Source organism: Taeniopygia guttata, chromosome 2, assembly GCF_048771995.1.
Source record: "Taeniopygia guttata chromosome 2, bTaeGut7.mat, whole genome shotgun sequence".
Lineage (NCBI taxonomy): Eukaryota > Metazoa > Chordata > Aves > Passeriformes > Estrildidae > Taeniopygia > Taeniopygia guttata.
This window is the reverse complement of record NC_133026.1, coordinates 113,069,934-113,085,987: the sequence shown is the minus strand read 5'-3', so window position 1 is coordinate 113,085,987 and position 16,054 is coordinate 113,069,934. Positions and strand designations below refer to the sequence as shown.

Sequence of the window (16,054 nt, the reverse complement as noted above, 5' to 3'; positions counted from 1 at the left end):
ACTTTTTAAGACAAGTGAATCGACAAAACACAATGTCTATTATGCATCTGTACTAGTGAACATATTTGGAGGCATGACTGTGTTTTATGCCTTGAAGTGGCTGGAGTTTTTGGGTTTGTTTTTGGTTTTTTAATAATTTCTAATAATTTGTTTTTTGTATTTTCCTTTTGTTTTACTTCTACTGAGATGATATCCTACTACTTTCATATTTCAGAGCCCATCATTTTGCACGCATATTTAAGGGGTTATTTCTCCTCACAGCCACTGCTTTTCATTTAGCTACAGAGAATTTAATCTGCCATTTTATTACCCATTCACTGTGTATGAGGTTCTTCTGCAGACTCTGCCACCAGTTTTAATATTTATTACCTTAAATAGCTCATTATGGTCAGAGCATTTTGCCATCCCACTGCTCAACTCTTTCCCAGGAACCTATCGAACAATGAAGAATGTGAACACACAAAATACCTAAGCTGAAGAACACTTTCATTGTCTGCAGCACAAAAACTGCACCCTGAAAACAAAGGATCTGTTTGGGAAGACAGCACTCTGTTGCTCAGTGTAGTGGCTGTGAATTCTTTATCACTAACAGCTGTATCACTGACTCTGTATTAACAACCAGTATGAAATGCCATGTGAATTATTTCTTTTAATACTTCTTTTCCAGATTATGTCACTGACAATGTGCCTTTACATTTTTGATTAATCTTCTAGTTGTCCATAAACATTTGCCCTCAAAAATACCAAATATTAACCTGTATTTTAATAATATTATCCAGACAATTGACATCATAAAGTTCTTCCTATATTGTTATAGCACAGTTTGGACTAAGACAGCAGGATTCTGAAAAAAAATGGCATCTGAAAAAAAAAGAAGTATTATCGAAGAGTCAGAACAACGTATAGAAAAGACTAAGTAGGAAGATTAAAGATATATTATTCTTTGCAGAGAACAATGCAGCAATACAAGTGCACAGAGGGTAGAGGTCTAAAAAGCAAGAGAGAAGCAAAGAGAAGATGACATGGAAGAAAAAATTCACCATGTCTTCCAAAGGAAGATGTGGAATGAGATTTAAATAGTATGTGAAAGTTTAGTTTTACTCAGGTAGCAGATCAAGTGCAATTAAATTGACATGACAATGTGGACACTTATCATGTCTATAGAAGAATTTATACAAATTAACGGAAGAAAAAGTATCAATTACTAGAGTATGACTGGAACAAAATGATGTGGCTGGTTTCTAAGTTTCTAAGCTCAAGAAGACATAATAAATCTAGTGAAGGAAGAGTTAAGTGCAAGGCTAGGAAAGCAGTAGAACAGGTTGCCTAGGAAAGTTATGGCATCTCAGGCATAAGAGAACATAAGACACAGTATGAAAACATGCAGAGGATTCTGCTTCATTGTACAGGATGAATTGATCTAGTGCTCTCAGTTCAGTGTATGGGTGAACATGCTGTGCAGATATAATCATTAATATGGTAATAAGCAAAGGTTAACCAGAAAATCTCTCATAGGATTTATCTTGAGCGGACAGTTATGTTTACAACCAGGTTTACCTGTTTGCAATTTAACAGATTAATTAACATATAGTAGCTAATACATTTAAAATCTTTCATCTAGGGGATTAAAAAAAATTAAAGGAGCAGTCGCAGAAAATATTTCTATACTAGCTTCACAAATAGGTGAAAATTAGGCCACAGAATTTCATATATAATTGGATTCAGTTCCAGATTCTAAGAACATTTACTGAGAGTTTGTGGATTTAAAATTTATTTGTACTCAAACTATTCTTAAACTGGAATCTCAATTCAGGTAATATGCTTATACTTAGCAAGTAACACATTCTTTCCACAGGTTACCAGAGTGTTAACATCCATGCTGGTATTTCATGATTTGAAAGAAATAAGGAATTAGAAAATAATAAAATTAAATAAATCAAAAAACGTGTAAGGAAAATGACTCCGTACTAACCTGCCCTCTTTCAAAATGTGAGTGCCCTAGTCTCCTTTTGCAGGAGTCTCCCCTCTCTCCAAATACTGTGATAAATACATTTGCATCTGTTCCTGATGCAGGCAGTGTTCCTGTATGGACATTGATGATGTAAAGGACTTCTGCCATGAAAAATCAGTAACACAAAACATTACCAAATGAGATAATTAGCAATGTAATTATCAAACATTATAAACCAATATATTTTAGGTATAAGATTAATTTCAAGACCAAGGAATTCAGTTATAGGAATTGACATAAATTTTCTGAGTTTCATATAGATTGCTAGCTATCTCACAGCGCACACTACAGCATTAGGGATGAAATGCCTTTTATGAATCGATGCAAGAATCCATGCTTGCATTACAGAAGGAGAAAATATCCTACTTCAGGGTTCTGGAATCACCTGAAAGACTCAGACTGATTTTATCATGCTTTGTAAAAAAAAAAAATAAAAACAAAAACAAAAACTACAACAAAAAAACAAAAGCAAAACAAAAACAAAATAAAAAACAGGAGTTCTTGTGGGAATTATAGGTCTTAAATTGAGTTAGGATTTATCAACTCTAACATTTTACCAAGGAAAAAAAACACAGACATATATGATGAAAACCACTTTTTGTTCTGGATCAACAGAACTGTGTTTCAATCTCATATTTTGAGAATTATGGCCAACATGATTTAATATGTTCAGCAGATATGGCTCAGCTATTTATACAAATATGCATTGTTATTATTCTTCACAACAAAGGATGACTTGCCATGACTTTTCTCTCATGACTTATACAGTACATATTCCTTGAGGCAGTATGACAGAGGATTTTTAATGGGTTCTGTGAAGAATTAAATGCTATAACAGACTCTTAAGATATATTTCCATTTGCAGCCTAGCCTCCAGTTAGATATTACATGCAAAAAGTTTTAAATATTTTAACTAAGACTTCTGTTCATAGTGTAATGAATGAGAATTCTTTTCTACATATTTCATAAAATATAATCTGAACAAAGGAAGATGTTATCATATTTTAAATACAATGATGAAATGAAATATGGCTTCAGAGGCAGAAATGGGGCTTGAAGAAAAACCTCAAAACCCCCTGCATTTTCTCTTTGTAATTCATACCATTATGACTTTGTGCCAGCCTTTTTTTAATCTGTGAATTAGTCCCTCATTAAGTGTAAATCAGTCATTTTCTGAAAACTGTCATTCAAATACACTAACTGGGCTCTGTGCGTTTTTCAGACTTTCAAATTGGTACTTAGTCTAGTGAAAACAATACATGTCAGTTGCTTTAAAACAGAAGAAAATGCTTTAACTAGATACCTGTACACAGCACTTACAGGATGGCAAGGGTATCAGACCAAGCCAGCATAGGTTTAGGAGGGTTAGGTCATGTTTGACCAACTTGGTCTCTTTTTATGACCAGTTGACCCATCCGGTGGATGCAGGAAAGGCTGTTGCTGTTGTCTATTTGGACTCCTTTGACACTGTCTCTCACAGCACAGTCCTGGAAAAGCTGCAGGCCAAGGCTTGGACAGGAGCACTCTTCACTGGGTTAGGAACTGGCTGGATGGCCGGGCCCAGAGAGTGCTGGTGAGCGGTGCTGCATCCAGCTGGGGCCAGCCACCAGTGGTGTACCTCAGGGCTCTGTGCTGGGGCCAGTTCTGTTCAATATTTTTATTGATGACATGAATGAGGGGATTGAGTCTTTCATTAGTAAATTTGCAGAGACCTGGAACAGTTGGATGGATGGGAAGAGTCCAATAAGATGAAGTTTAATAAATCCATGTGCTGAGTTCTGCATTTTGACCACAACAACCCCCTGCAGTGCTACACCTGGGGATGGTGTGGCTGGACAGTGCCCAGGCACAAAGGGATCCGGGAATACCGGTCAGCAGCCGACTGAACATGAGCCAGCAGTGTGCCCTGGTGGCCAAGAAGGCCAGTGGCATCCTGGCCTGTATCAGGAATAGTGTGGCCACCAGTAGGACCAGCAAGGTCACACTCCCCCTGTACTCAGCGCTGGTGAGGCCACACCTTGAGTGCTGTGTCCAGTTCTGGGCCCTCAGTTTAGGAAGGACATTGAGACGCTTGAGCACATCCAGAGGAGGCAATGAGGCTGGTGAGGAGCTTGGAACACAAACCCTGTAAGGAATGGCTGAGGAAGCTGGGGTTGTTTATCCTGGAGAAAAGGAGACTCAGAGGTGACCTTATCACTCTCTACAACTCCCTGAAAGGTGGTTGCAGTCAGGAGGGGGGTGGTCTCTTTCTCCAGGCAGCAACAGACGGAACCAGAGGACACAATCTTAGGCTGTGCCAAGGGAAATATAGGTTGGATATAGTTTTTACGGAAAGAGGGATAAAGTACTGGAATTGTCACCATCCTTGGATGTGTTTAAAAAAAGACTGGACGTGGCACTCAGTGCATGGTTTAGTTGAGGTGTTAGGGCATGGGTTGGAGCTTCGATGATCTTGAAGATCTCTTCCACCCTAACGATTCAGTGGTTCTGTGATTCCAGTTTATTGAATGGATAGTTAAAAGTAATTTTGAGTGTTTTTAAAACATATATAAAATTCTTTGCAATCTTGTGCCCTGTGTTCATCCTATTAGGCAATTTACAATTCTGTGTGTGTGCATGCATTTGCTCATGTATTTATTTTTCATTTCAATAGCATACCCCTGAGTGGTGGCTGGTCTGGTCTGACCGCAGCAAGCTCTGCCACGGTCTCAGATCCATCTTCTCCAAACAGATATGAGGCTTCAGTGTGAAAGCTCAACTCTTGTTTAGTGTCCAAGTCTTTTAGCTGAAGCTGCAGGCAGAATCAGAGAAAGAAATTAATTTATTTGAATTATTTAATTTCCTATTTCCATCCCAATAGAAACTGACATTTTGTCCTTTTATTAACTCCTGCACACACTTTATAACAGCTATCTGATTCTGAATAGCAGTTAGAGCAGCTTCTTCAAACTGCTAATTCTGTAGCCTGATGTTTAAGGTGTATTCTTCACTGTATATCACCACAAGCATAGGACCCATTTATAAAGAACCAATGAGAGATACAGCTTAAATTGACCTGTATGTGTTTGCAATTTCAGAATGTCAAATGAATGAATATGGTTACATCAATCTTAATAGCATATGTCAATTTTGCAAAAACATTTGGTTTGCTGCTTTTTATTTTTTTAAATGAGTCTTGCTATATCTCAGGTAGGATTTTAAAAGTTGGCAGAAATTAGTGTCCAGTGTCTTTCAGGGCTACGTGTGGAAATAAATTATTTGAAGAATGAATTTCAATAGAATGGGCAAGCTTAAGTCCAGCTTCATTCTACTTGGCTTTAAATATTTATTGGAGAGGGAAGAAATTAGGTCCAAGTGTGTGGACTTAGAACATCCAAACCAGCTGAGGAAGTACAGCCTTAGGAGCTCACATATCTCCTCTGAGAGGGTCAAGGTGGAAATCAGATTCACAGGAAGTCAACTCAGATCATATCCTAGGTCAGGTTATAAAATACAGAGTAAAAATCTATTAAGTATATGTAGAAACATTTGTGGTAACTATTACATGAAATATTGAACTTCATAAATAGCCCATGTCTGCAAGTTTGCAGAAATAGTTTCTTCAGTGTTCAGGATCTCTTTGTATAGAAATAGCATATCCAAGACATTTAAAACAAAAGGAAACAAAAGGAAACAAAAACTTAATTTCATCAGGACAGTAAGTAATTGGAGTTCTTAGGCAGGGATGCCCAAAATGATTGTGGTCACTTCTTTCCAGTACTGACAGCAGCTGCAACAGCAAAACTTTGTGTTCATCATACAGAATAAACATACAAGTGTTTAGAAATCCTGAGTACGTTTCCTGACGCAGATTTCAACTGCAAGCTGTGAGATGTATAGATATTTTTATAATTGAATGACATAAACGAAATTATTAGGAATTTGACAGTTTTGCTCTCAAAAATTTTGTCGTCAGACTGTGTTGTCCTTGACTTCTTAGAAATGCAATAACCTAACATTTTCCATTACTGCTTATTCATTTTGTCCAGTGATTTACAAGATTAGTCGCAGGGCTTCTAGATGAAAGTAAACAATACGCCATAACAATTTCCAGACTTAAACCATTAATTACTTGGATAAAAGGTAGATTTATTTAGGTAGTATTAAATTCTACTAAAATTGCAGCCCTATTGTTTACAAAAATAGGGGTTTTTTGCACTTGCAAGAACAAATTTTTTTTAGATTAAATGTATAACTTCTTCTTACACAAAAATATTTTCCCCTAACTTCGATCAATATGTGCAACCCTAAATATCCATACATATCACAAACTCCTATCTGTCTTAAAATTGCACTAAGGTTCACCTCCATGTGCAGGCAGACAGCCTGCAGAAACTGGACTCATAAAAAGGAGGTGTGCAGATTTATGTAGACTTTGGCCTTAAAATAAAACTTACCTGACAAATTCTTGCTAGTTCTAAGATTACATCTAAGTGTGAACTTAATCTTCAAATCATATAGTGTTGCTATATTGTAAACAAATGTAAAAATGGGTTTCTATTCTATTTTAGGAAAGACCAGAAACTGGATTTGAGCAAGAAATAGCTACTCAATCTACACTAAATAAATATTCAGAAGCTACAGAAAATACGTAATTTTTAGCTAAGGTTATATAATTCACTACAGAATTTTGCAGAAAACTGTAGGAGACAACAGGAAAAACTCCGGTACTTGGAAGAACCCTGTAAATATCAAAATAGAGAAGACAGAGAGTAGCAAAATGAAAACGTAGGGATTTTATCTTCTTTTTGCAGTTTAATCTGTGTTTCTGAGAAAATTCTGGAACTTTGAATATTATTTCTTTCACTTAAACAGAAATCAAAGAAGGTCATTTTATTTAGTTGGGGCTGGGTTTGACCACTGGTTCACATCCTTGCACATCCTGACTGCTGCCTGTCATTTTTCTGTTTCTATAAAACATCTCTATTTTTTACTGCACTGTAAGAATCCTACCAGAGTGAGATCAGCTTGTTACATTTTAGATTATGCTTCCATGAATAACTAATTTATAAATAGACTAATAAAATAACATTAGATATTATAAGCATATTAATGGCAAAATCAATAGGTGTTATGTGGCTTGTGCTGTGGGTTGCACATGCATACAAGAAACTACTTACGTCTATAGCAACTTACTGACTTCTTGTAGATTGTAACAATTTATAGCTACTAATAAACCAATTATTAAATTAATTATGAAGTATTTGAAAGCACAGACAAAAATCACTTAGCCAGTTGCATAGGGCTCTTTTGGAAAAGAAAGCAAAATATTACATTTATGAATTTTCTGCCATGTTTTGAGCCACCAGGTCTGGAGGCTGAAGTCTTACATTACATAATGGATATATTAAACATAGTGTCAAAATATTTTTTGAATGCTTTATCAAATGGCCTGGAGATGCATATTTAAAATGAGAAATTAGCTTTGCTTACCTATTCTTTCCATTTTTATAGCCTAAATGGAGTGCTGACACAGAACACATTTGGGGAGAAAATGTAAGATAAACTCCTCCTCTATCCCCAGAGGATCTCATAAATTCAGACTCAACATTCCTTTGAGTGCCATAAGCCCACTGACATTTTAGTCTGGAATGCAGCTGTCTCTAGCATTTCCCATCAGAATGGTTTCTGGAGTCTTTATGCATTTAAGGAATCACCTTGATCTTTTAAATCCACAGCAGGGTTAAGGGACTCTGTGGCAGAGTTCAGGAAAGCATGCTTCTACTTCAGATTAATTCAGTGCTATGTCCACAGTGGGGTTTTTTGCCCTTGCCTATAGGCAGAGCTCATTGATACAATTTTTCCTTGAATTAACCTTCAAGCTTAAGTATTAAGAATACTTTTAAATTCTAATTGTATTTTAAGATTGACAGCATTAAGTCCCTTCTCCACTCCTTTTTATGAGAATTCTTAAAGACCTGTTAAACTACAATCAGAGGTTTGAGGCCCACTGATGGCCATATTGCAAAGAGTAGACCCTGAATATTATCTTAATTGGCTTCCACAAGTAGGTTGGTCTGAGTGTGGAGACTGCCAGTATTTCCATGCAGGAATCAACATTTCCTAACATCAGCAGGAAACACTGTCTTCCATGTATAGATGAACTGTGCATAATGGGTCTGCACACCAGTGAAGAGCTATCACAACATGCACTTCAGCAGGTGCAAACAAGGTTGAGCTGCCCACAAAGAGATCTGCAAGCTGTAGGCAATCATCTGCAGATACCAGGTAACTGAGACCATCTGTGTCTCAACAAAAGTTATTTACTGTTATGTTGAAAACTATTGCAAGTTTATATGCGTTATATTTGGAATACCTTGTGAAGTTTAATTCCTCTTCTCAAGGATGGACCACATAACACAAAGGAGACTTTTGTTATATCTCCAATATCACCAACAGTCAACTGTTAAAAAAAAGTAATAATTAACTATATGTAGTATGCAACAGTTTGCATGGCATACTTTAACCCCCCCCCCCCCAAAAAAAAAAGATAAATACAACAGGTAATAATATTAGTCAATGAGGTTAGTGTTAGGAGGAGGAATTCCTATTAAGAGTGCAAGTTAATTTGGACTCACACTTGTATCATAAATTATGTCTATTTTTTACTGAGGGAAATGGTTGCAGAGCATAGGCTAACACAACAAAAGGAAGGAAATGTACAACTGAATTCTGTTTTTCAAGGTCAGGTTTTTTCTCCTCACTTAATTCGAAGTTAATGAGGTTTTTCACATCAAATTTGGCATTTCCTCAAGATAGTTCTCTTAAGTGATATGTTTTGGCCCACAAGTGAGAAGTTCTCCAAGCTGTGTTTATTTAAGACATAAAGGTGTAAACATTAACTCTGACAAGCAGCCAGTACACAAAATGTCATACATATTGGCTACAATCCTTATTTTACTGAAACTATTTGGTAAGACTTGTATGAAGTAGAAAAGAAACCAACCAAAAAGGGAGTATCATTTAGATTTTGAACTTTCTGTGTAGGTGATTTCCCTTTTCTTCCAAATGCAACAATTTCAATGTTAGGAACATCTTCTGGTACTTGTGTGCAGTGCAACCATGTTTGCCATCGTCCTCTACTTTTTGTATCTAAATTTTTCATGGGAAGAGATGTCACAGATGTTTCTGCAGTAAAAGAAAACCTGTATTTAGAGCAATATTTGTTATAAGGCATTATAAACCAAAAGATTACATTGCCTGGTAGTGCTGGATGTAGCACAGGAAATTCAGGCAACAAAGCCACAAACCCCTCATTATTCATGTTAGTCCCATGGAGGGGTAGGAAACCAGGCCAGTGGCTTCATGGATCCATGTCACATTCACACAGAGGCCATGCCTCTTCTCTTTGTATTGTTCCAAGGACAGGAAATGTCCTGCCAGAGGAGACTCTTTCAATAGTGCCATTTCTCCATCCCAGGCATAATTTCTTCCCCTTTGTTTACAGAAGGCGTGATTCACCTTGGTCCAGGACTGTGCCCCTCACCACTGGGGTATCAATGCTAAGTTCTTCCTCCTGTGTGAAGTAACCTTATACCAGCTGTGAACTGCTCTGCCATGCAGGAGTGACTAATGGAAATGAAGGACATTTCTGCTTATACTACCTTTGAGCGGAATTGCGACTTCTACAAAATCTTCCTTGGAGCGTTTATTGATCCATCCATCGTGAAAAAAAACATGTGTAGAAAAAGGGTAGAAGACTTCTTTTATAAGAATTTTTTCCAAAAACCACCCATCTGATTAAAAATAAATAGGACATTATTAATTTATACCTTTTAAACAACAAAATATTCTGTGTATGCAGTCATAAGTTTCTACCTTCATCAAATCAATAAAAGGTTTTCTTTTGACAGACTTCTTAAGGGAAAAAAATTTCTGAAAATATATTGGCTATGTGTATGTGTTTCTATTTGTTCCACTACAATCCAAAATAGTCAACGTTTTTACAGATCTTGTGAAATTAAATGTAGGGATAGATTTGCTGTAATGATCTATTACAACTCAAAGTACAGAAAGGCTTCTGTATGCAATCTCTAGACACAAGAAACCCCAATAGGAAATTGTATTATCAATGTCCTAATGGAAAAAGGATCAGAATTTCTATGACATTAGCCGTTAAAAAATCCAGAGCTTTCTTTCTGGGGAGATACTATTCTATATAATAAGGAACAAGCCAGCTAGTTTTATCTTGATTTGGAACCATGATTGTTTGGAAACAAAGCATTTGAAGAGTCACATCTCTGAGTCTTGGTAAACTTGGTTACACACCCAGTCTTGCTGAAGTGAATGAAAGTTGGATTATTCATTTTAATGTTACCATCTAGGAAATAGTCTCCCATCCTGTTTTTCTGAGTCCAAGTTTAACCTACAGCGTCATTTTGTAATCTTGGGGTTTTTTAGAAAAGAAGAAGGAATGAGAAGCTCAGGTTATCATACTCTGGAACAATCATTTCCATTATCAACATTACCCTGCAGGAGTAAAATACCTGTAGAATCTCTATTCTGTTGTCTTTAAAAAACGATGGGCCAAAATTGTAGCCAAAGGATTGAATAAAATACCAATTCATGATACTCTTTGTTGTTGATATTTATTTTCAAGAAATAAGCAAATGTTTTTTAGCTAGAATACCTGCTTTGGAGTCAGCAGTGGGATGAGAAAACATGCTGCAGCAATACAGCCTTTTTATCTGCCAGTCAGCCCCACATATGCAGGATTAGAAGGAAAGAACCTGTGAGGCCAGAACAGCTTCTCTTCTGTGTAGCACTTCTCAATCTAATGAACCAATTTTATGTTCTTATCTTTACACAGAAGCATATAGCCCTAAAATAAATTCATTTTTTTTACATATCCATCATCTAAAAATGTGCAGCAAGTCAAAATTTACAAAAGTTTCAAAAGCATGATGGCGCACTGCTTCATGAAAAACAAAAGCTTTGTTGACTGTGCTTATAAAAAGATAGAAACTTCATTGGAGAACAATTTCATAAAAAATTTACAATTTTACATTGTCATATGTCCTTGGAATCCCTTGCACAAGATCCAGCTGAATCTGGATACTTGACATGTATAATCCAAAAGAAATAATGAACAGCAGAAAATGGAAATCAATTTCATGTTTTCTAAATTTTTTAAAACTTTTGTGTTAAATTTCAGACATTTTTGAAGTACTAGGATCACCCAAATCTAATAATCTACATCATTATTACCTTCATTAACCAAAAAAATTACCAACCTTTTCTTAGACTTTTAAATCCAACACAAACTTGATTCAACTTGCCAAGGTATACAGATTTGATTTTGAAAATATCCACCTGCAATATGAAAATAATTTAAATTATATTTTAGTTTAACTTAATAGGGGTCTGGTTTTGAGTATTTATCAGTTTAGCCTAGTGTGTCTGATCATTGTTTTGCACCTTGATAGAAGCAAATTTATCTCATCTATGCCATTTAATTGTTTGATTTCATAATTAAATATTATATACTGTAGCTCATCTTTTCTTATCCAGTTGATATTATGAGTTATGAATTTCAAAATGCCTCTGTATTCAGTAGGAAGTATTTTTGGAAAAATCAGATACACACACTAGCAATAAAATTCTCATTTCTCATACCTTCATGGACTGAAATAAACAAATCATAGTGTGTTTAAAGTTACTTTGTTCCAGAACCTAACTTGCAATGAAACTGATAAATACTAGATGTCTAATAATTCTGAAAATCTGGAGAAATTTAATTTTCACTAAAATTCACAATTAATTTAGTGGGAATTAGGTATGCAAATGGGAATTAAGTAAATTATATCTGTAAAGATTTCAACCACTGTGCTTTTGGGATAAGGCTGTCTCCTTGAAATCTCTCTACAATAGGCCAGATTTTCTACATACAACAGACTTGAATGATCAGTAGACTTCATGGAGCCTTTCCTTTTTTCAATACCATAAATCTTTATAGATTATTCACCTTCCTGCCTATATATGCTCATCTTCTTCTTTGAATAGTCATCTTCATAATCTCTGGGAAAGCTCACGGAAGTATGTGCATTGACACTGGGAGCACACAGTGCTTAAAATGCATATTCATTGGCTTTTCTTAAGTGGGCCTGAAGAAATGAGGTTTGGAAGCATACAATTTATGAATGGATTCATCTAATCTTTTGAGAAACCAGCTGCAAAATTAAATCTCGACAGCTAAGACTTTTATTTCATGTGATTTCATGATTTATTCTGTTGAACACAGAAGCAGTTGTCTTGAGAAGTTGGGTTGAAAATGCAAGTTTGAATATAACAGTTGGGGACTAGTTTGTGGGTTTGAAAAAAAATAACAAAACACTTGCATTGTTCCCATAGTGGCACAGTTCCAGAATTTTAATGACTGTGAGAATAATATTGATCAAAAGAATCATTTGGAAAAAAAGAGCAATAACTAAAACCAGAGCATTCATCCTTTGAGGGTAAATTGGAGTAAAGAGAACTGCAACAGAGTGAATATCCAAAGAGTTGCTACTCGAAATCTTTCCTATACGAAGAAGATTAGGGTCTTATAGCCTAGGATATAGAAAAGCCCTTTAGAATTTCAGAGGAAGGATTTAACAAGTCTGAACAAGCCTGTTCAAAAACTGACACAGAATCTGGATTATACAGAAAAAATCCTTGTGAATTTGCAGATGAGTAGTACTTCCACAGGAATGAGTATTCACAGAAGTCAAGTGCTATTGTTCAGGTTCTTCTCTACAAGTTTTATTCTTGGCAAAAATGTAACACATTCTTATAAAATAAAGAGTTTTTTTAAAAGGTTGGGACAGTTTGGGATTTTGAAAGAAACAGGAATCTGTTCCTCTTCCAGCCTGTACTGATACCTTATCCATTGTAGCACGCAGTCTTGCTGTTCTGATTTCTCTGACACTATCCTTAAGACATACTACACAGGACTATTATCTGTTATCATCCAAAAGACTAATCTATACAACTTCCTACATTACTCCTTCAAGCAAGATGAGCTCTACTATCCTGTCATTATTTTCAGATTTGACTTGTGAATTGATCTACCAGTTTGACCTGTTCTTGATGAGCATGACATTGGGTATGCATATTCTCTTCCACAATGAAGAAAGAAAATACAGAGGACATAATGACTAAAATCTGGGTTTCTTTTCATACAAAAGAATTGTATCTTCTAGAATCTTCAAAAATAGTAAGAAAAGCAGATAAAATAAACATAGGTATGTGTAAAGAATAAATGAAGCATGTATCAAGTACATTTCTCTAGATTTCTGCACCAGAGAAGAAATTACACTAGGCTGGCTGGCAAGAGTGAAATATTCTCTCCCACCCTCCCTTAAAGAAGATTTCCAGGTATTTCATTTACAATTTCCTTAAAACAAAAAATCAAAACAAAACAAAAAAAATCCAAGTTGAAATTCTAAACACTAGAATCTGATAAACTATCAGCTAGACAAGTTCTTTTGATTTGAAAGAGATGTTTCCTTTTGATCTGAAGTCTGTTTTAGTTACTTTGTTCTTTTGCCAATAACTACTCAAGGAATTACTCTTCTAGGAAAAGCCATTTTGTCTCAAAAAATGACAGTATGTTTACCAAAAAGCAAGAAGTAGGTGGAAAATTTTGAAAAGTGAAAAAATAAGATTCTTCTTGGAACACTGACAGTGTTCAGGAAAGTTAACAAGGTAAGTTCATAGACTACTTTAGATGGAGTGGCTACAAATGTGAGTTATCCTACAGAAACATTATCATTTCTAACAAACTGGCATATTTTAATAAAGCAGTGATGTTTCCCCAGCCTTTAAAGTCTGGAATATTAAAACAGAACTCTTAAAGGTCATTTAGTCCAATCCAGAATTAATTTATCACCTTAACAGTTTTACTGTAGCACAACAGTGATGATGCTTAAAAATAATATGTTAGCTATGGAGACAATCATTATACAGAATATAAAACATTAATATTTTTGATACTCTATTCATGAAAGATTTTCTGAAAATATAAGTTCTAACAAAAAGACGCACAGATTCAGTTACATTTTTCCTCATTATTTTACCTGCCCTCTAGCGAAAATTATCAGGCTGTTTTTTGAGTTAAGCCATCTCTTCCCTGAGTCGCATTTTTCTCCTTGTATACGAAGATAAACCTCTCCAGTGGCATCTGCCTTCTTCAAGTCTCCTGTGTGCAAATGGATCTCATACTCCACAACTTCAGAAAAAATAGACAAAATAAACCCAAAAAGTCAGCAGGAGAAAACACTTGTCATCTTGCCTGACACCTGCATTATATACCAGTTCTTAGAATTGCAGATTTCACCTAATCCCATAATGTACCACCAAACAAGGCCTCTTCAGTTCTGGTGACATACACATAACCAAAACACATTCTTGCTGCATAACAGGATTACAATGTAGAGATTTGCTTTGGTCTGCCACCACTCCCAGAAAATAAGTGCTACTTATTGCTCTCTGGGGAACAGGCTCTCTTGTGTACTGTCCCCTTCCATACAAGAAAAACCATACATGCATCCTTTTTAGAAAGTCTATTTTTTTCTATTATTTACTGATAATTCTTTTATTTTCCATCCCTCTATTTTTATTTATCACTGGTTAGACCACAAAACTATCACAATGTTTTTAAGTTAAAATATGTTAATATGAAATAAAAAAAAAAAATTAAAAATTCTTTGAACATCAGCTTTAACACATAAATATAAAACCCTCCTGATATTTTGTATCATTCTCCAAAGAACCTGCCATTACTGATATAATAGCCCACAAATACAGGTCAGATAACTGAATTTTGAGTTTAAGGGAAAGTATTCCTGAGTTTCTCATCTGCGGCCATAGTACAGAGATTAGAAGAGACACACGTCCCCTATACAAAGCTTCTGCTTCCTTGCCTCTTTTTGTCACAATACATAGGGATGCAGGTGAGACCAGACTGAATTCATGTCAATGAAACTTCATGGAAATCTCCTATGTTCACTTTTTAAATGACATATTTCAGCCCCTGGGTTTCCTATGGAAACGAGGAACAAGGAAACACTTAAACAGAAGCAGGTCACAATCTCAATGCTCACTGTTATTTGCATAATTTTAACAACAAGGACCCCAGAACAAAATAAGAAGGTTTTTTGGGGGATCGATTTTATTTTCTTTCTGATATTGTGTGCTCTAATTCAATTATAATAGTAAGTATCATTTGTATAGTGTGTTCATTTGGGCTCATTTTTGTTATGAGCTGGCACTGTCAATTTAGGAATCTAACTTTGGTGGCTATTTTAGGACTGAGATCCTTATGTAGCCAGCAGGGGAAGGCAGGTGCTATAGAAAACACCTCTGATGGGTTCCCACACATTCTAGAGATAAACACTAGAACTCAGAAGTCTAAATTTAGGTGGTCTAAATATTCTTCTGCTTCAAACCACAGGCATCATTTCTTCAGCCTAAGAATAAAAGCTATGCTCTTGTAGCAACACATGTTCGTAAAACATGACTGTCTAATATTTTTACAAGGACAGCATTTTTCTCCACTGTAAAATGCAGAGCCACATTTGGGATGCAGGTGATGAGCAGTGCACATGTACCAAGAATGTATCTGAAAACATTTGTATTATCTCTTGAACTTTTTTATCACAAATATGAAGAGTTTGTTTTGTTGTTGTTGTTTTTTTTTTTTTTAAGAACTGAGCAGTCTTAAAATCCAGTGTTTTACAAGTCCTGAGCTATGTTTGACTGCCAAAAATTATCAGCCCTTTCTCCCACAGCCTTCATCACTGTAGCAGTAGAACACAGAAAACATCTAGACTATGTGACATTTACATGCTGGAGAAACTCCCAGCCTCACTCTGCCTCCTGTCCCTCCCTGGAACTTGGCTGGTTTTACAATATCTGCTTTCCCAGGCAACTCTGGTGCACAAAGGAGGGGAGTGGTGCTTTAGACAGACATGAAATCAAGAAGAAACAAAGAACTTTCAGTTTCACAGCTGACAGTACAAGCTA

General features: G+C 35.8%; 1 protein-coding gene across 1 annotated transcript in view; it reads right to left on the bottom strand.

The window, feature by feature from the left end:
• Positions 1 to 16,054, bottom strand: part of LOC115493890 (lipoxygenase homology domain-containing protein 1) — a 189,953-nt gene that overhangs the window by 44,630 nt on the left and 129,269 nt on the right. Inside the window, exons 38-44 of the mRNA XM_072924659.1 lie at positions 14,107 to 14,258; positions 11,284 to 11,362; positions 9,655 to 9,786; positions 8,997 to 9,178; positions 8,367 to 8,453; positions 4,670 to 4,802; positions 1,973 to 2,112 (exon numbers count right to left, since the gene is read on the bottom strand). Coding sequence (XP_072780760.1) covers positions 1,973 to 2,112; positions 4,670 to 4,802; positions 8,367 to 8,453; positions 8,997 to 9,178; positions 9,655 to 9,786; positions 11,284 to 11,362; positions 14,107 to 14,258 — 905 coding nt within the window. The remainder of the gene's footprint in view (positions 1 to 1,972; positions 2,113 to 4,669; positions 4,803 to 8,366; positions 8,454 to 8,996; positions 9,179 to 9,654; positions 9,787 to 11,283; positions 11,363 to 14,106; positions 14,259 to 16,054) is intronic.